This window comes from Podospora anserina, chromosome 3 (genome assembly GCF_000226545.1).
Source record: "Podospora anserina S mat+ genomic DNA chromosome 3, supercontig 2".
Taxonomy (NCBI): Eukaryota; Fungi; Ascomycota; class Sordariomycetes; order Sordariales; family Podosporaceae; genus Podospora; species Podospora anserina.
Window position 1 is genome coordinate 510,459 of NW_001914856.1, and position 19,426 is coordinate 529,884.

Consider the following 19,426-nt stretch of genomic DNA (forward strand, 5'->3'; position numbering starts at 1 on the left):
ATCTCTTTAAACCTCATCACCACTAGGCACCACAAGTGATACCTACTCTTCCCGTCCAAACTTTGCAGCTAGCTTTTTGTTTTGTCCCAGCGTGATCCCAGCATCTATCTCCACCAGAAGCAACACATTGACCTAAAAGAAAACCAGCCTGTCGCCATGTCGTCGGTAAGTTCTTTCTCTGTTCACTCACCATGCCATCTCAGAGAATGAAGAATCGTAACAAGAAAAAGCAGACTCCAAAGCCCAACGAGGAGTTCCCCAAGAAAGAGGATGAGACCAAGACCGGGCAGCCCGAGGCTAGCAACCTGCCTCAGACCTCCACAGTTGGTGACAACAAGCCCGAGGACAACAAGCCCACGGAAGCTGGCCGTGCTGAGACCGACAAGCAACCTGGAGACAAGCCCCTCGACAATGAAGACTACGACGAGGAGAACCCAGATGAGGAGAACGCGGGAGTTCTAGGTGACGACTACCAAGAAGACGAGGACCAGGAAGGCGAAGAGCCATACGACGAGGAGGGAGAAGAGGAAGAGGAGCAGGCTTACGACGACGAAGAGCAAGATGATGAGGACGCTGCCTCTGAAGAAGACGAGGAAGAAGAAGAGGAGGAAGTCATCCCTCCACCCCAACCACAGCGACAAAAGAGCAACACCACCAAGAAGGGCAAGCCCGCCTCCGTCGTCGACGACCGCAGCAGCACACCCTCTTCCTCCCAGCCTCCCACCCCCAAGGACGATGAGAAGCCCCAGCCTAAGTGGATGCGCGACCAAAAGAAGAAGAAGCAACGGCAGACCGAGTCTGATGTCGACAACAGACAGGTCGACCGCCCTCGCCGCAGGGGGAAGAACGAGCCATCTTACCGTGAGCAGCAACAGGCGCTGTACCGTCAGCAGCAGCAGCAGCAAATGATGATGCAGCAGCAGCAGCAGCAGCAGGGCGGTGGTGATGGTGGCGGCAAGAACCCATTGAGGCTCAGACTAGACCTCAATCTGGAGATTGAGATTGAGCTCAAGGCGCATATCCATGGTGATTTGACGCTTGCTTTGCTGTATGTTTACCTTTCTTTTCATCTTTTCTACCCTTCTTCTTTTGTGGCTTCCCCTGATTCATGGTCCTGGCTTTGTGTCATCATCGCGCATTGGCTTAGTGGCTTCCACGTGAGCGATACCATGCCGACCAACTCTTTTAACACTTTCTCTCTTCTACTATCACGGATGAACAAGGCAATGAAGGCTCATACACACCGATTTTCTCGGGGATTTTGTCACAGCAATTAGGGCTATTCAGTTTCACGTCATCAAGAGAAAAGAGAGCAAGATCGGCTAACCACGACGGCGCGTTGTTATCACTACAGGGACGGATAAATTGCACTTTTCTTCTTTCCATGATCAGGCGTTGGGAGGTGCAATACCTATGTTGTCAAGGGCTGATGTAATATGCAGATGATGGGGGTAGAAAAGGAGATGTCTTGAGTTTTGTCTACCGAGGTCCAGACCTAGCGTTTCCTTTGTCTTATCTTGTGTGGCTTTAAACTGTATTGTAATTTTGTGTTAGTATGTACTCTATTTATGTTGTAATATGTCTTGCGCTCTATCTGTCCACAGCTCTGTGGTTGTTATTTTTGTCCTACAAGGGGGGTGGGTTGGTGAAGAGTAGGTAGCCATAGAGCTGCTGAAGGTAGAGTGGTCGTCGGCAACCCGCATCAAGCTATGGCCACCGCTACCGAGCGTTTGGGTGTCTTTGTTCCTCGATCAGCGGGAGGTTAGACAAACAAAGATGGTTTAATATCCAGTAGATTGCCGAACCCCAGTTGTTCCGGGTTGTCGGGTCCAGTGCCAAGTCGCGAACATTGACAAGGGAAGGAAGTCGATGATGACTTTGTGTAACGCTGCCATCAAACGTGCAACTATATCGAACTGCGTATATTGTAGACGTAAACCATGAGAATACCCATTGTCAGCAGGCAAAATCTCCACTCGTGTCTGCTTGGTGCATATGAGGTGTCATGGTTGCCGGCTGCCTTCTTTGCAGCGCGCGCTGCTGCAGTGGAATGGAGATGAAGGCCTTTCGGCGCTCCGCAGCCTTGGGATGGTGATAGCTTCACTCCGCTTCCAAGGCCGGCTCTCTTTTGCTCGAATTCGTCTGATCAGTAGGTCGAGTTGCTGTTTCCCGTTTGACACTAAAACTGCCGTATCTAACACCTGGCGCAGTCTCAGTGCACACTGGCCAGCACGTTCCGTCATCTTCATCGGATTGCATTCTCTTCTCATACCTGAAGGACACGGTGGTGTCCCATTTCTGCGCGTGACATTTGCCAACGTGGCCAAGAGGCCACCCCTTTTGGTTGAGCTTCGCCGTGCCAGTTTTTCCCTGCTGCAACAGAGCTGCCACGGGTATCTCGATTCTCGAGCCACTTCGCGCTTCTTCCGCTCCGACCTTCTCACTGCACGCTCACGAAGAGCTCTACCACTCGCTGCCAATTTGACGTTCCCGATTCCCTCATACTCTTGCAACAATGCCCACCTCTCCGCAGGCCGATAGCACCGAGCCCGAGACCACTGCGATCACCGACCCGACCGAGCCACCAAGCTGCATTGCCTGCGAAAGCACCACGAGGAGAGTATGGACTTGCATCCAGTGCGGTTTCAACTTCTGCGATGATTGCTGGGGAAAAGAACGTCCTCACAAGCCCCGCGTCATGGGCACCGGCGGCCGTCCCCACGAAAAGGTCAATCTTGGGTGTGGCCAAGCGCCTCGAATATATCTTCCGCAACAAGGAGGTTGAGGACCTAGACGGAGAGTTTGCCATAGATGCGAAGAACAAGTGGTTCGGCATAGATCAGGGTAGCGATGGGTTGACGTTCAACTACACAGATCGCTTGACCGACCTCAGCATACTGGAGAGTAACGACCACAATGCCGCTGATCGCTTCCCACATCTGGTTTTATTTGTTGGCAAGATCGGTACGTCCTCATTATCAAAGACAGTATGGATCGAGATACCTACTGATACTTGATCCTAAATACCCATCTAGGCGCGGTTAAAACTGCTTGTGAAGGGTGTGGGCTAGACAGACAGTTTGATGGTATATTTGCGTGGGAGAGCCTTTGGTTGCCAGTACCTTGATGTAAATGTGCTAGATTTCCTGGATAGCAGGAGGCCAGATACATAATTTAAAGTTTCTTACCTGAGTCTTATGTTAAATCCAGGTACATGAACACCCTAGGATCACTTGCACTTATTTTATCCCAGCTAGACAACGACTTTATCCGAGCTAACTATCGATCCTGTCCCCAGCTAGCCAGCGACTTTATCCCAGCTAGCCAGCGACTTTATCCCAGCTAGCCAGCGACTTTATCCTAGCTAACCACTAAATTAGATAACAATGCCGTAAGTTATGATCAAGCGATTTACATGTTGGGATGGAATTATCTAAACGTTGGGATAAATGGTGTCTTGAGCCGGGACGAAGGCCAGGGGACGAGAAATTGACATAACGGGCACTGAGCAGATATGAAACATAGGTATGTAGGTACCAGGTATGAGTTGCAAGCCACTGACTACCTAATTCCTATCTTCATTATCCATGCATTTGATTCCCAGTAAGTGTGATTGATACCAATGTCAAAACCACCGGATAGATCTCATCATTTAATGGTTCAACAATTTGAACTTTTCCCTCTCAGATGAACTCCGCCTGGCTTGATCACTGTTTCGAGTCCGGCAACATTGCTCCTACAGTTTTCCACACTATATTTGCTACCTTAGCTCAGCCTGTTCATGAATGGCTGTCGGTGCTTCCTGCTGTCTCTTGACCCCATTCCAAAGATTCATTTCATGGAGCGTTTTACCAAGGTCACGTTATGCCTTGCAACATGACTGATGCTCAATATCTCCCTGGTGGAGGAGATGAACAAGGTCAGCGCCGATAGTGAATCTTGAGGTTTTGGGGTACTTGGTCCTGTCCGCTTTGGGTTGCTGAGGGGTTTGGTGTATGGAAAGATGCTGGTTGGACTGGCTGAGGAGCATGGTGATGGGTGGGGTGGCTTGGCAGAGGTTGGTCTCGGATCCATTCTTTTGTGGGTTCAGGTAGGTAGCTACCAGGTAGCTAGTCAACGTCCACATGAAGTTGTAGGTGGCCTCGACAGCTCAGCGGCCCATCGAAACTCACACACCCATCTCAAAAATGCTTAACGTACTTCTCCAACGGTTCTATCACAGAGATCAACACCTCTTGAACGAACTCGGCTTTCCCCAGGTCTGGTGTGTCGACAAAGTTGACACCGACACACCTCGCAATGACATCCGCCAGCTCCGGCCCATGTGTCATTTCCACCTCCTCCTGCCACTCCTGCGCCGCCCGCCAATGTGTCCAATCATTCGCCGACCCATCGGAGTTACAGTGAGCTTTGTAGTAGGGTTGGTCTTCGATGCGTTCCTGAAAGAGGAGCTGGAGGAGAGTCGTTCCAAGTGTGAAAATAGTCATCTGTGCGTGTTCTCTGGCGTTGGACACTTGTCGCTCCAGTGCCGAGCGGATAGAAGTGTGGTTGAAGTAAACCTTGGGGGGTGTATTTCTGACAACCTGGACATCGCGATCATCCCAGGCTTGGGGGATCCAGGCGGATGTTCCCAGTCCGAGAATGGTGTAGGCAAGCTTGATGCCTATGCGAATACGCTCGCTGAGAAGAAGGGAGGCTGGCTTGCGAAAGTCCACTAGTGTTTGTATACTTGACTTTAACGAGGACTCTGTCTCACTTGGATGTTGTCGTTTAGCACTTAGAGTGATTGTGTTGTCCTCATAGTGAATGGTGTCTCCATGTTGCTCCAGCACAGATATGGGATTTTTCAGGAGGTTGCAACCAACTCGGAGCTTCTTTGGGACAGGCGATGCTGCCTCAGGAAGTTTGGGTACTGCATGGCGTTGTGCCGAATCTGGTTTTGCGAGCTTTGCCGTTTTCCTAGGCATCCAGATGGGGTCTATGATGGATTGACGTGGATTTACCGCGGTTTGGAAGCTCGAGAGTGCGAGCACCGTGGAATTCTGCTGTTTCCCTGCCTTGACATGCATCTCGAACCCGGCATCCAGCCGTATGCGAGCGGTTAGGTCTGCCACCTGATCGAACAAGGGCTCAGCATTGCCGCTCCCGTCACAGGTAGAGTCCACTCCAGCAGAGACTTCGACGCCTACTTCCACAGGCATGTTTGGTGGCTCATTTGAACCCAGAAACAGGTTGATAGCCCCCCTTCCTGGCTGTTTTGCGTGGTGATCAAACCAGACCGTAGCTATCCCACACGGATGAAGAGTTTGACACCTGCAAAGCCAACTTTCAGGTCGAAAAGCCCTGTAGAGCTGAGCCGTCTTAGACTGCATGTCAAGATAAGGAGCCGTGGCAGCTAGGCATGCTTTCCACTCCTCCTTGCCCATGATAGCTGGTGCAAGCAATGTGGCTTGCGCTATACGAAGGTCCGCCTCGAGAAATCGGCTGATTTGTGTGTTTATCGTGGTTACTTCTTTCATCAGATCCCGCTTTTTTGTGAAGCTAACAGCCAGTCTCAGAATTGCAAAATCAACAGTCCCCGAACGTGGGATGTGAATCTAGAGGTGAACATTGTGTCAGAATCCATCATGGTCCTCGCTGAACGTGACCATTCCTAACGTAACTTTCCGTCTTGTATGGGCATCAACAGAGTACAAATCTCTTCCAGAATTTGGTTCAGACGGCGAAGCTTTTCCATGAACCACACCAACTTTTCTCTGCCAAGTCGAGCCTTCAGCATCGATCGGAGCTTTGAATCGTGCCATCCTCTCGAATGCGCGTTGTTCAAGAGGTCTGACTCTGTGGCGGCATCCAAGGCCAAAGGTCGTAAGAGAAGTTCCACGTTCTGTCGAAATGCAATGAGTTCATCTTCGACGGCAGAAATAAAGTCGGGGAATTGTGATGAAAACTTCCACCAGAACTTTGTCATCTGAAGATAACCCCGCACTAGCTTCCCACCGTCGATGATGAGTGGAAAAGTGCCGAGGACGACACCGGCCACTTCGAGGCCAGACATGTGGATTAAGGTTGACGGGCTCCGATACCTTGACGAAATTATAAAGGCGAATTTCAAGTTCCCCCCGGATACCTCCCAGACTTTCTTCTGTCAATCTTCGACGACAGCTTTATTGTGGAGGGGTGCGTTCCGGTCATGCACGTCGGTGCAAATACTACCCGCCCCAATCGAAGAGGGGTAAGCGTCAGCACCTTGCGGGGGCTTGCCGATGTCGAAGGTCATCTTCACCAGTGTTTCATATCATCTGTGTCGATTTTCAACTCTGTTAAAGTACCGAAGAAGCCCCTCGAACATGTCACAAATATCAGAGTACGTTGACCCCGAACTTTTGTTTGACTCAGCGAGGCATTGTTGGGCAAATTTCGAACACTTAATTCAAATCCTTCCGCGAGATCACCAGCATACCATCACAGCACACGATGCCCAGGGCCGCTTCAGTGTCTGGAGACAGGATCTGGAGGGGTTACAAGACGAGCTACTTTGGAACTCGACAGATGAACGGAAACAGGATGCTCACAATGCCATTTACAATGCCCTCCTAAATCTTAACAGTGCCCTGAACGACGGTATGGAAACTCCCTCTCCAAGGTGGCCGTTTCAGCTTCTAACTCCTGCCCTTCATCTACCCACATTAGTTGGATCGATATTTTCCGAAGAGCAGCCGGGCAGTCAAGAAGATGATCTCATGTCTCTGCTGGGAGATGAAGAGCAAGCAGACCCAGAGAACGCAGAACTCGTTGCGTTTCTTTCCTCGCCAACAACTCGAATTGATGAACTTTTTTTCAGTATTCGGTCTCATATAGACCGTTTGTTCAAGCTGGCCTCCTTGTTGCGACGCGAAATTCATCATGAAAGCAGCAGTCTAGCTACAATACCTGTTCCGGCACCAGGAGACGATTTCATCTATGATTATCACATGTGCCGCCTCCAAAGAAAATATCCGAAGCTATCTCAACAGCCTCGGCTTTGCAAGACACTTGGACAGGCCCTTTTATTCCGGCGCGCGTTAATTCTTAGGAAGAGCAAAACGAAAGACCGACATACGCCAGAAATAAGCCCTCAACTGGAGCTGAGGAGCCTACCTACGTTGTTATCAGGCAACGAGTCAAAGTCAAAATCTCCAGCCCCGTCTATGACCCCAAAGGAGAGCACGGCAATCAACACATCTGCAACCGAAAAGGATGCAACTCCTACGTATGATACGGACACTGGGACCGAACGAGTTGTCTTCGAGGAAGACAATGGTGGGCTGGAGGTAGCAGACTTGACCACATTTGTCATTGATGGGATCCCTCTTCAGTTCGGCAAACCTTTTCAGTGTCCGTTCTGTGGTGTCATCAAATCAATTGGCACACGGTCCGAATGGAGGTATGTTGATTGTTTGACAGCAGGCTTGCAGTCTTTTATTTCTACGACTGGGTGCTAATTTGGAATTGTCTGTTTAGGCAGCACGTGTCTGAGGACCTCAAACCTTACGTCTGTACGTCCCAGCAATGCGGATCGGGTCTGTTTGCAAGTCGACGCGAGTGGTTTAGCCACGAACTTGAGTTTCACAGAAGCACCTGGAAGTGTCAGCCCTGTCACGTAAGGTTTCTGTCTCGATCGACTCTGATGCAGCACCTTAACACCAAGCACCAATCCCAAAACTTGAAAACCAGCGATATTTTGGCCATGGTTCAAACAAAAAGAGACTCCTCTACTAGATCCTGCCCACTGTGTGACGAATGGACAACGCAAGAGACGGAGAGGGACAGCACGAGCTTTTGCCAGCATCTGGGAAGGCATTTGCAGCAGATTGCACTGGAGGCGATACCACCGCTAAAAGGGATGGAAGCAATACCATTGATATCGCCTAGGCTCCTTGACCAGAGCGCGATCTTGCGGTTGCAGCCAGTGCAGAAAGTGGAAGCAGATATGAGGCTTCTTGGAATCGACCACCCTGACACTTTGAAGAGTATGACCAGGTTGGTATGGGAGTTGACTGACAGTGAAGAGTACTCGGTTGCTGAGCAGTTGGCGTTGAAAACGTTTGAAATGAGTAAACAGGCGCTAGGGGAGGACCATCGCGAGACACTCTACAGAATGTGTACGCTCGCTGAGGTATATCGTCGTACCCATGACACCAAACACGAATCGGAATCTCTGGCACTACAAGGGCTTGAGGCGGCAAAAAGAGTGCATGGAGAGAATGATCCCAGCGTGGCAAATTTCCTATCTGTACTAGGAGAGATTTACACGGACCTGGGTCGGTTATCGCTTGCCGCTGACGCACAAAACAAAGAGCTGAGGATATACATGGAGAACTTTGGAGGAGAAGATCCCAGCACTATGCACTGTATGGACAAGCTATCAGACACATTACTGGACGACAAGAGGTACACAGAGGCGGAGCATTTCGCCCTCCAAGCCTTCGAACTGCGAAAGAGGGCGTTTGGACCGGATCACACGGAAACTCTGGTCAATATGTACAATCTGGCATTGATTTGGCACGCCATGGGCCGCTACGATGAAGCAATCCAGTTGCTGGAGGACTATATTCACAAACAGCAGAACATCCTAGGAGAAGAATCTACTACAGACATCGAGACGTGGCAGATGTTGCTGGAAAGTTGGAAGGCCCGTCAAGTCTCCAGCCAACCACAGAATGCCAGGCGAGGTAAATCGCGAAGTGGCGGTCAGTAAAATATTGGAGCTAGACAGCGTACTATACGATGCCCATCATACTCAGCTCAAGGGCTGCGGAAGCTGGGTTACCGAACTGCAAACCCAGGATGCCACTACTATAGCTCCAATAATAATCAAGTTCAGTCAAGCTGGTGTATCTCAGTAAATACTACGTCTCTATCCGGGTCTCGGTGAGATTATGTCCTCGTACATATTTTCAACCATGAAGCCGCCGGGGCCGGAAATATTGGCCATCAGCCCCAACTTTAATAGCAACACATTCTTACCCAAGCTATCACATACGACCATAGACAGCTGAAAATACGGCATCCCGTCCGCTCTGCCCGAGTCAAACAGCTGATCGCCGGACTAGTACTCAGGTGGGTGACCACTGGGGAATCCCTGGTGTTGTATGTTTTGGTGAATTTTTGGCTCCACTCAATGCCCCTTTTAACCCCTTCTAATCCCTGCTCTTGGTCTTCGCGGAGCCGACAGATACCATCCACCAACAGCTCCCCATCTTTGATCTGAACATTTCCAGTTACCTTCACAGCCCCCAGAATTATCGCGGCAACGGAAGTCCTGACCGACATTTCAAGATAGTTGAAACTCGCTAACGTTAATGAGAATCATTGCAGATGTTGGTATGTTGTTGGTTGCTAGTTGCACAACCAACCCATCATCACACCCCTGTTCCAAGGTTACATAGGAGCTGACTATTGCTACAGAAATCATCATATGTCCTAATATGGAAATGTTCGTGACTAGGCTTTGTGTAATGCATTGATATTCAACAACCAACAACCACATCGCCCTAACCAGACCTCGCAACCCTTGTATCTTGCCCCCGTGTTGTTGCCGGTGTATGGAATCCTCTGTATAAGATCCCGAAAAGACGCCTTTCAAACCCAATTCTTTGAACTCTTCATCAGCTGATCAGACCTTTATTTCTGTACTATCTTGAAACCTCAACATGGGCCAATGCCAATCCATCAACGCCCAACCTGGCGAAGGCTGCTTGTACGTCTACCACTTTCAACTGGATTCCCCTCTTTGACATCAATTCGCCTCACTAAACCTCTCCCACAAAGTGAACTAGCCCAACGTTGCCGCATCTCGCAATACGACTTTGACCGCTTCAACCCCAACGTCTGTGGGAACATCTACGTCGGCATGCGCATGTGCTGCACCCAACCCGTCTGCTGCCTCTCCCCACCATCGAGTCGCCGGCGGACGGTACCCCCACCGCCAACCATCGAGCTATCGCCCCCGCCCCCCGCTGGTGGGTCGTGCGAGACTTACACCGTGAAGGGCGGGGACACCTGTGAGGATATCGCTTCTGCTTTTGGGGTCTCGGAGGATGGGCTTGATAGGATTAATGTCTTTACTTCTGGTTGGGGAGGGTGTTCTGCTCTTGTGGACGGGACGGTGATTTGTGAGTGTCTGGTTCTCTTTTGTGGTTTCTATGGCGGCTGTAAGTACCTATTCAGTGCGGATTTGCTAACATGGCTTTTCTGTCAGGCGTTAAGGAGTCTGTACCGGATGACGAGTCGGAGTTGAGGAAGTTGTAAAGCGGAATGGGAGGGGCCTTTGGTGTTATATGTATTTTCTTTCTGTAAGAAAGACACGTCATGTTACTTTATTACTATTCTATTTACCTTGCCTTGGCGTAAATACCTAGGTGTACTGTGACATGTAACTTGTGGATAATCCACTTGTTATCATCATCAGCTTGCAACACAACGGCGCATGCATGCAGAAAATAATTAAGAGCTGTGATCACAGATGTATGGATCCCAAATTACCTAAGATACTTGGCCGGGTCCTTGCGGTTGTTCTTACGTTTGATGAAGAGCCTGAGCCATAACCACTTTCTGTTTGCACCTAACCAACACGGCCTGTTCTCAGGGGCTTGCAAAGCCCCGAACAGCTAGCGTCTTTGGAATTCGTTAACTACCAGGTACTTGCACAAGAATATCCGGGTCTAGAAGTCTCTTGTTTTTTTTTTGACTATATCGTGAGGCTCTGCGTCTGAGAGGGGGTCGAGAGGTGCACCACACACAGCACAATCCAAATCTTCAGTTGGGACAACACACCGGTACCGGGATCATGCAGATTTAGCTAATTTCCTCACCATTCGAATCGATCAAATGATCAAATCAAATCATTATTCTTATCTTGCAGGCGCCCCAAAAGTATTGTCGGCAAATGATACGCCGTCATTGCTCAGCCTTATGCGGGGCGAGCACCATCGCCCTTCTGTGGTGTTCTAGTTTTGGAAAATGCAGTTTGGAATTGTCAGGAGGTGTTTGCTTGAGGCTTGGCGAACATGACGCCAGCCTTTCTAACGGGGGGCTCGTTCCTCTCGGCTCTTCTTCCTGGCTCCCTCTGGCATTCTCTTTCTTCATGTCCTTTTATCTTACGGCTTCGCTTGATCACTGCCTGTTGATCATACTCTCGCGTTCATAGCTCTTTTCACCACACATCAACTTCTCTACCCCCCCCTTCCCCCCGGGGGGGTCAATTTGACGCTATCAACTTGATAATGACAGTTTCTCAGACCTTGGAAAACGGACAGCCGCCTTTTGATGAGCAAATTCAGGCCCCAGAGTCCTGTGTTGCTTGCCAACGCACAAACAAGAAAGTCTGGACTTGCGTCCAATGTGGGCATTATACCTTTTGCGATGACTACTGGGACAAAGAGCGCCCTCATGGTCCTGGTACGCCGACAAGATAGGTCCGTTGAGTGAGCAGACTCGTTTCTGATTAGTTTCAACAGGTGCTAGGGGTTTCGACAACCGTCCACATGCAAAGGTTGACCCGGCAGTTGTTGAACGTCTTGAACGTATCTTCGGCGAGGGGAGGACTAAGGAAGAACAAGCAGAATTATTCGATACTGATGCGGAAACCATGTGGTTTGGTGTGAACAAGAGCAGCGATGAATCGTTTCTCGACTATTCAGACCGCTTGATTGATATAATGTTGGAAAGTGATGGGTTCAGCACGTCAGATCGTTATCCGCAGTTGATCTCCTTTGTTGGCAAAACAGGTACATCGAACATGCAGTCCTGATTCTCCCTAAACTTATCGCTAACAACAGCAGGTGAGGGTAAGAGCACAGTCATCAAGATGCTCATCGGCCGCGAGCAAGCGAGTATTGGGGGCACCAAATCCTTTCCTGCGCCCGTGAACGGTCTAACCGACGACCTCATATCGAATTCTGGAGACGTCCACCTTTATGCCGACCCAGCTACTCATCATGAGAAACACCCCGTCTTACTTGCCGACTGCGAAGGCCTGGGTGGCGGCCAAAATGTACCAAGAGCCAAGGAACATCAGAGCAGTAGAAAGGTCTGCACGGCGAAAGTTCCAGCGAAAGATGGGATGAGCCAAAGACTCCAGAACCTCCTCCAGAGTGTATGCTGTGAAGTGTTTGTTTCCTCGAACACTTTACACATTTTCGGACGTCACTGTGTTTGTGGTTCAGGAACCTAGGTAAATCACTCATGCAATATCCACGTGGATTTCTACTGACCTGCTTTTCTTGATCCTAAGTAGGACATTTCAATCAGATGTTCTGGTGAACTTGGTGGAATGGGCGTATTCCTCTATCGAGAAAGCTGTTAATCAACCAGTTCTGCCTCATCTCATCATTACACTAAACCGAACCGACAATGCCATCAACGAGGAGCAATGGGACCCTCGCACCGCTACAGATATGCTACTAGCGGCTCACCAAGATATCACGCAGGTTCCCGAACTTATCAGAATTGTTCAGGGGCTAAAGCTCAGCGGCCACAGCGTGAAGTCCGCAAAAGAGCTTCCCGAATGCTTTTACCAGTCCATCACAGTTGTTCGTATTCCAACCAAAGGACGATATATGCAGATCGATGAAGAAATCGGTAAACTCTACAACACAATTAGAGACAGGGCCACGAGTTCGCACACAGAGAAGAGGTCCGTACGTATGGCGCTCAATGCGGAAAAGCTCCACCAATTCATGAACGCCGCATACAATCACTTTTCAGAGAACCTCGATAAGCCGTTCGACTTTGTCAAGGAGGCCCTACAACTTAACCCCATGCCTCACGACTTTCAAGGCCATATGCTACACCTTGTACTCGCTGTTCGCAACGGAATGAGTAGTATGGGATATCCCAACACCGAGCGCCAGCTCCTGGAGAAGGTGAAGTCCCTGCTCGCATCCTGTATGACACTTGTTATCACTCGGAACAATCTCACAGGTGAGAAGTTTGACCTCTGAGTTAGGTAATTTAGTAACTCGCTGACAGATATTGCAGGGACAATCAAGGACCTCTTGAATAGCACGTTTCGCAAATCAGCGAGAATGGCTTTTGAAGAGCTCTGTGACAAATGGCTACCTTGTGGCTTTGAAAGCAACGGTTATACGTGCTGCAACGTCCGATTCGCCCATTTTAAGGGTCACCAGGCCTCGAATGGCAAAATATTTCAGAAGGGGCCATATCAGCCAAGTATCACTGACGACCAGTTCGAGGGGTGGTTTAATGGAATCGGTGCAGAGCTGAAGAAGATGATGGAAGAGCTCCCACGTGCCGGAAGCGAAAAGGACAATGCCTGGGGTAAGCATCTTCAGCGCTTGGAGCGGTTTTATGACGACAACTCAAAGCTCTCCCACTCGGAAAATGTCAGCCACGGGACTTGTTTTTGCTGCATCAACAGCGTTCCAGAGCAAATGTCTTGCCTTGCGGGCATATTTTGTGCACCGAGTGTGTTAGCGCCCTTGGTGATCATAAAGAACGGGACATCATGCTCGTCAGATATTACCCCTTTCGCCGCCACACGCATAATTGGAACAGGGATCCAGTTCAGATTAGGTTCAAGCCAGAGGGTGCTGGAATACGCGCTTTGTGTCTAGATGGGCAAGTCTTACATCACACCCTCTCATGGCCCTGTTCCATGTACACTCGCTGACAATCTCCATTTACCAGAAGCGGTGTACGGGGTCTTGTTGAGTTGATCATGCTGGAGGAACTACAGAAACTCCTCAACAACATCCCCGTGCAAAACTTTTTTGATCTGATTGTGGGTACCAGGTAAGTCCATATTGCTCTCAGCTTGCCACCATCAGGCATTGTGAAGCTAACTATGAACTCTTTAGCACCGGAGGAATCTTTTCTCTCGGCCTGGGCGTAAAAAATCTTCCTGTATCAGAGTGCATACGCGATTTCAAGGACCTCTGCGGGAAGGCGTTCACCCCCCGAAGACTGAAAAAACTGTGAAGCAGCTGGTACAGGACAAGACCTCTCAACGAAGGGGTGCAGGGAGTCTTCGGGGAGGACTCTTTATTATTTGGTGGCAAACACAGGGGACCTCGGTCGCATGTCAAAGTTGCGATCAGGGAACTCCGACAAGCCTATCCTGCTAACCAACTACAACGTCACCGGCCCCGAACGCGAGAAGTTTAGGCGTATGTGGTATTCGTTCTTTGCCTGCTCTTCCCTTCTGGAACATACCCCAGCTAGGTACCTCAGGTAATTAAGGTACTAACTGATCATAGTGAACTACGAAATTCTGCGTTCGGCAAATCCCCAGAATGAGATAAAGGTCTGGGAAGCGTAAGTCCCCCTTTCACTCAATCTGCACTTATTTTGCACATGGTTAATTTATTGATCGCCCTGCTCACAACAGTGCGTTGACAACATCGGCTGCACCTCCCTACTTCAAGCCGTATGTTCAACCTGCTACTGGGAAATCTTTCGTAGATGGAGGTTTGCATTACAATTGTCCCGCTTGGGTTGCTCATCATGAGCGTCAGATTCTATGGAAGAATGTCCAATATCAACAGCCCGATGTACTGCTATCTCTTGGAACTGGTCTGGGTACCAGTAAGGATGCTGTAACTACCCAGGTCCCCCAGCCAACAAAAAAGGGGTTTCGCAACTTGGTCAACATCATCCTCGGTATGGTTCAGGGCCAACTGAACAGTGAGAAGGCCTGGGACGATTACTACGCGCATGTCGCCATGACCGACAATCCCGAAGACCGGGCACGCTATATCAGTCTCAATGTTATGTTTGATATAAGACCGGGTCTAGACAAGGTTGACCAACTGGATCTGTTGGAGACAACAACTCGTCTAAGTGCCAGAGGGAGCCTCGAACTGAAAGACGCGGCCGATAGGCTGATTGCAAGCTCATTTTGCCTCGAGAGGGAAGGCCCTGTGATCAAGGGCCGTGTTTGCAAAGGTATGTGTTGGTTGTCCCATTGTTTCCCATATCACCACACCTTGAGAGACACACCCATCCTGCAGCTCGATTTATGCCGGCGTTTTAGACGAGTGCCATAGACCTCGCATCCCCCCGAAAACAAGCTTCATGACTGGAAGCTGAAATCATGACAGCTTTGCCATTTTTTTTCTGGACGTTGTGATTTCCAAGTGAAAACCTACTAATATGTCCACGACAGGTTCCATCCGCTGCAGATTCGACCCCGGGAGCGATGATGCCAAATCCCTCGGCACTCTGCTTTTCAGCCGTCTCACGCCCGATTTTGAGCCACATTTCTTGCTTCAGACCGATTACCGCCAGCGTAAAGAGTAAACCAAAATGATTGCCATCAGACAAGAAATGTGGACCGAGATGTGCAGAAGCGGAAAATTCGAGGTCGAGGTCGAGATGGAAAGAGCCTCCTCCGGCCCTGTTCGCCTCTCCCTTGGCCTTCGCGCGCCTACACCAGGCCAAACTTCTCCAAGTTATTTATCCATTAGCGGATTTCCCAGACGACTATATGACGAAACTGTCAGAAGATCCATGTCGACTCAACCACATGACAATGACTCACACTCAATGGTCGGGCGAGCAAATACATCATGGAACTTTTTACCTCTGGCCAGACCAGATGACAGCCCCATACTGATGACCACCCAAAGCACCCCAAGGGATCTGGAAAGAAGGCCTGCACAGGAGACATATGATGCCTCTACGCTTGATCGGCCTCGAAGTCGTGCATGAGTGCGTCTGAGCCGAGGAGTTGGATATAGGTGTTTTTTTGGCGTTCTCTAAAGTCCAATCGAGTTATCTGCAAGGTTTAAAGACTATCTTCTATAGAATATTGACTATATCCTGACATATAGCGACTACATCTTTCCAATTGAACTTGGGTATCCAACATGTCAGGGGGTGACATTGAAGGAGGCTGTTGATCAACAGGCTTGGTGTCACGTGATTGCGCGTCAGCCCCTCCAAATTTTCGCGTTTGGCACTTGCGCTTGAGTGACAGCTTCCAAATTGTCGGGACTGCGACCCCGGTCGACCTGCGACGTCATTCACGCTTGGGTCATTCCCGCCCCAATTGTGCATTTAGAGTTTCGTGGGGGCTTGCTGCCATCCGAACTCTTTATTCTCCTTTTCGCCGGACCCCGAGCTTGTGCTTCTCTTCAGCTACGAGACCACTGCACTGGCAGTTCGCCACGTCTGGCGTCTAGCGTCTAGCGCGTTCGAACTCAACATGCCGCCTCGCAAACGTGCCTCCGACGACAGCGGGTGGACGCCCCCCGCCAAAGCCCTGCGTCTCACGTTTTCGCAGCCCTCACCTCCTTCGCAACCGTCCACTTCTTCACAGCCGTCAACTTCTTCGCAGCCGCCAAGCTATTCGCAGCCCACAGCCGCCGAGCGAGAGGCATTCCAGAATCCTCCCCTGAGTCCTCCCGAGCAAGCTGAGCTTATCGCCCTCACTCAGGCTGACGATGAACCGCTCACTCAGACTGACGATGAACAGCTGGAGCTCTACGGTGGCTTTGGTAGGTACACTCTGCCCCATCAGTATAAAAGGCCTACTAACACGCTTCCGCCAGCCTCAAAAATTGTCGGTGTGAGATACTACAATGGTGTCGTGACGATTGGCGAGGTCGTTGTTTCCAAGCGAGAGCCCTCCAACCAGTACGACGAAAATGCCATTCGCATCGACAATGTGTTTGGCAGGCAAGTCGGTCACATTCCCCGCAATGTCGCGTCCAAGCTTGCTCCATACATGGTACGTCTTCCCGGGCCCACGAGCCTGTCGATATCCCCTAACAAACTGTAGGACGCTGGAGACATTGACATTGAGGTTGTCGTCAGCGGGCCTAAAGAATACTATGAATGCCCAGTCCAGATCAACATCTACGGGACGAGTCACCCCGCGCGTCGCCTTGCTTTGGAGGACCGTCTCAAGAAAGACAGGCTGCTCAAGGCCACCCAGTTGAAGACTACCCGGAAGCAGAATGAGTTACAGCGTCAGGCTGCCGAGAATGAGCTGCGCCGTCAATATGCGGAGAATGAACGGCGTCCATCTATGGGTTTGAAGAGCGACAGGTCTGCCGTGGGATTGCCCGTTCCGGCTCCGGCTCCGGCATCGGAAACCACTCTAGAGGACCTCACCAAGGCCAGTCAGTCCGTGAATGTTCGGCCAACTGGTGGAGGTTTTGTCCAGACGCTGGCCTTAAGCGAGGAGCAGCTCTCACAAATGCCCCTAGCTGAGCAACCCAAGTCCATCAAGGCCAAATTGCTGCCATATCAGCTCCAAGGTCTTGCTTGGCTGACCGCGAAGGAAAACCCAACCTTCCCGCAACCTGGCTCCCCAGACTCGGTACAGCTTTGGAAACGCGATGCCAAGGGTAACTACAACAATCTTGGCACCAACATCACCGTTGCAACGCCCCCTTCTCTTCTGTCAGGAGGAATCCTGGCCGATGATATGGGTTTAGGCAAGACTCTGCAATTCATCAGTCTGATCATGACTGGAGGGCCCGGAACCACGCTTATTGCGGCGCCTGTGAGCGTAATAAGCAACTGGGAGCAACAGATTCAGCGCCATGTCCACGAGAAGGACGCCCCTAAGGTTCTTATTCATCACGGCACGACCAGGCAGACCACTGCCAAGGCATTAAAGGAGTACGGTGTTGTCATTACAAGCTATGGTACCTTGGCTAGCGAGGCTTCTGGCAAAGGACCGCTTTCTCAGATTGAGTGGCGCCGGATTGTTCTCGATGAAGGTCACACCATTCGCAACGCCAAGACCAAGGCTGCTTTGGCCGCTTGCCAGCTCAAGGCGCAGTCACGATGGGTTCTGACGGGAACCCCCATGTATGTTATTTGATGCTGTGCCCATTCTCGAGCTGTTGCTAACTATTTCCAGCATCAACAACATCCGAGATCTGCACTCTCTGCTTAGATTCCTCCGCATCACTGGTGGTATCGAGCAACCAGAAGTGTTCAACATGGTGATTGGTAGACCTATAGCGCTTAAGCAGCGTCGCGCCGTGTCTCTTCTTCAGCACCTTATGAACGATCTTTGTCTCCGTCGTCTCAAGGACATGAAGTTTGTGGACCTCAAGCTTCCGGCCAAGACCGAATACATCCACCGTATCACCTTCTGGGAGGATGAGAAGAAGAAATATGACGCTTTGCTTTCTGAAGCGCAGGGCGCGCTGAGGGATTTCCAGAGCCGCAAGAAAGGGCGTGGTGCCGAGAAGAATAGATTCCAGAGTGTGCTTGAGAGACTTTTGCGTCTTCGCCAAACGTGTGTGTTCTCGTCTGTTTGTATTGTGACTTTCGCACTAACGTGCCACAGCTGCAATCACTGGACACTGTGCAAGGATCGCATCACCGACCTTCTTCAGCTCCTCGAAGACAACGATGTCGTGCCACTCAACGCCAAGAACCGCGCCCTTTTGCAGCAGGCCCTCCAATTGTTCATAGAAAGCCAAGAGGAGTGTCCTGTTTGCTTCGAGGTCATGAAGAGCCCGGTCATCACTCACTGCAAGCATGCTTTCTGTCGGCCTTGCATTTCCAAGGTGATTGAAATCCAGGGCAAGTGCCCTATGTGTCGGGCTAGCCTGTCCGAAGACAACTTGGTTGAGCCCGCACCTGAAAAGGGCATCGAAGAAATGGAGGTGGACAACCTCGACCGTGAGACCAAGAGCTCCAAAACCGAAGCCTTGCTCAAGATTTTGCAAGCTACCCTGAAGAAGGAGGGGTCAAAAGTCATCATCTTCAGCCAGTGGACCTCCTTCCTCAATGTCATCCAGCGTCAGCTTGACGAGGCTGGGTACACCTACACTCGTATTGACGGCAGCATGAACGCCACCAAACGTGACGTGGCTATCAAGGCTCTTGACGAGGACCCCAACACAAGGATCATGCTGGCTAGTTTGGCGGTCTGCAGTGTGGGATTGAACTTGGTGTCTGCTGATACTGTCGTTTTGGCAGATAGCTGGTGGGCGCCTGCGATTGAGGATCAGGCGGTGGATCGTGTGCATCGGTTGGGGCAGACGCGGGAGACGACGGTGTGGAGGTTGGTGATGGAGGGGACGGTGGAGGAGAGGGTGCTGGACATCCAGGCGGAGAAGAGGGAGTTGGTGGGGAAGGCGTTCCAGGAAAGGGAGAAGAAGGAGGAGAAGAGGAAGGAGACGAGGATGGCGGACGTGATGAAGTTGCTTTCTTGAGGGGTGAGGGGATTTGGTGTTTGTTATGAGGTGCTAGTATTGCTAGATACCTGTGCGGGGATATTATGGTTTGTTAATGGGGGTATGTTGGCAAGATATCCTGTGTGTTTTATGGGTGGTATTTATGGTCGGCGGGTCATTTGCTAGAGGTTAATGCGGGTAGAAGGATACTGGGTGGTGTGTATAGTTGGTTGTAGTCTTTGCCAAGATTTAGCTTTCTGTTTAGCTGGTAGGCATGTAAT

At 50.5% G+C, this 19,426-nt stretch overlaps 9 protein-coding genes across 9 annotated transcripts, besides 1 other annotated feature; 8 read left to right on the top strand and 1 right to left on the bottom strand.

Moving 5' to 3' along the window:
* Nucleotides 1-191: 191 nt before the first annotated feature.
* On the top strand, nucleotides 192-1,277 carry PODANS_3_3250 (uncharacterized protein; the record flags this gene model as incomplete). The annotated part of the gene is made up of 1 exon (XM_001909072.1): nucleotides 192-1,277. One exon carries the CDS (start codon nucleotides 192-194, stop codon nucleotides 1,275-1,277), a length of 1,086 nt encoding a protein of 361 aa, XP_001909107.1.
* Nucleotides 1,278-1,995: 718 nt separating this feature from the next.
* Nucleotides 1,996-3,017, top strand: PODANS_3_3255 (uncharacterized protein; the record flags this gene model as incomplete). Its single annotated transcript, XM_001909073.1, has 2 exons — nucleotides 1,996-2,343; nucleotides 2,385-3,017. 2 exons carry the CDS (start codon nucleotides 1,996-1,998, stop codon nucleotides 3,015-3,017), a joined length of 981 nt encoding a protein of 326 aa, XP_001909108.1.
* Nucleotides 3,018-4,181: 1,164 nt separating this feature from the next.
* PODANS_3_3260 (uncharacterized protein) lies at nucleotides 4,182-6,055 on the bottom strand (the record flags this gene model as incomplete). The annotated part of the gene is made up of 2 exons (XM_001909074.1): nucleotides 4,182-5,597; nucleotides 5,747-6,055. 2 exons carry the CDS (start codon nucleotides 6,053-6,055, stop codon nucleotides 4,182-4,184), a joined length of 1,725 nt encoding a protein of 574 aa, XP_001909109.1.
* Nucleotides 6,056-6,263: 208 nt separating this feature from the next.
* Nucleotides 6,264-7,481, top strand: PODANS_3_3265 (uncharacterized protein; the record flags this gene model as incomplete). The annotated part of the gene is made up of 1 exon (XM_001909075.1): nucleotides 6,264-7,481. One exon carries the CDS (start codon nucleotides 6,264-6,266, stop codon nucleotides 7,479-7,481), a length of 1,218 nt encoding a protein of 405 aa, XP_001909110.1.
* A 185-nt stretch (nucleotides 7,482-7,666) lies between these two features.
* Nucleotides 7,667-8,737, top strand: PODANS_3_3270 (uncharacterized protein; the record flags this gene model as incomplete). Its single annotated transcript, XM_001909076.1, has 1 exon — nucleotides 7,667-8,737. One exon carries the CDS (start codon nucleotides 7,667-7,669, stop codon nucleotides 8,735-8,737), a length of 1,071 nt encoding a protein of 356 aa, XP_001909111.1.
* Nucleotides 8,738-9,013: 276 nt separating this feature from the next.
* Nucleotides 9,014-9,138: a sequence feature (rRNA 5S).
* A 554-nt stretch (nucleotides 9,139-9,692) lies between these two features.
* Nucleotides 9,693-10,290, top strand: PODANS_3_3275 (uncharacterized protein; the record flags this gene model as incomplete). The annotated part of the gene is made up of 3 exons (XM_001909077.1): nucleotides 9,693-9,739; nucleotides 9,811-10,157; nucleotides 10,241-10,290. The coding sequence occupies 3 exons, from the start codon at nucleotides 9,693-9,695 to the stop codon at nucleotides 10,288-10,290; spliced, it is 444 nt and encodes a 147-aa protein (XP_001909112.1).
* Nucleotides 10,291-11,848: 1,558 nt separating this feature from the next.
* PODANS_3_3280 (uncharacterized protein) lies at nucleotides 11,849-13,616 on the top strand (the record flags this gene model as incomplete). Its single annotated transcript, XM_001909078.1, has 4 exons — nucleotides 11,849-12,062; nucleotides 12,136-12,214; nucleotides 12,278-12,963; nucleotides 13,021-13,616. The coding sequence occupies 4 exons, from the start codon at nucleotides 11,849-11,851 to the stop codon at nucleotides 13,614-13,616; spliced, it is 1,575 nt and encodes a 524-aa protein (XP_001909113.1).
* Nucleotides 13,617-14,387: 771 nt separating this feature from the next.
* On the top strand, nucleotides 14,388-15,047 carry PODANS_3_3290 (uncharacterized protein; the record flags this gene model as incomplete). The annotated part of the gene is made up of 1 exon (XM_001909079.1): nucleotides 14,388-15,047. A coding segment is annotated over one exon (660 nt), but the record flags the coding sequence as incomplete, so codon positions are not given.
* Nucleotides 15,048-16,207: 1,160 nt separating this feature from the next.
* Nucleotides 16,208-19,184, top strand: PODANS_3_3300 (uncharacterized protein; the record flags this gene model as incomplete). Its single annotated transcript, XM_001909080.1, has 3 exons — nucleotides 16,208-16,779; nucleotides 16,819-17,823; nucleotides 17,876-19,184. The coding sequence occupies 3 exons, from the start codon at nucleotides 16,208-16,210 to the stop codon at nucleotides 19,182-19,184; spliced, it is 2,886 nt and encodes a 961-aa protein (XP_001909115.1).
* Between the last annotated feature and the right edge of the window lie 242 nt (nucleotides 19,185-19,426).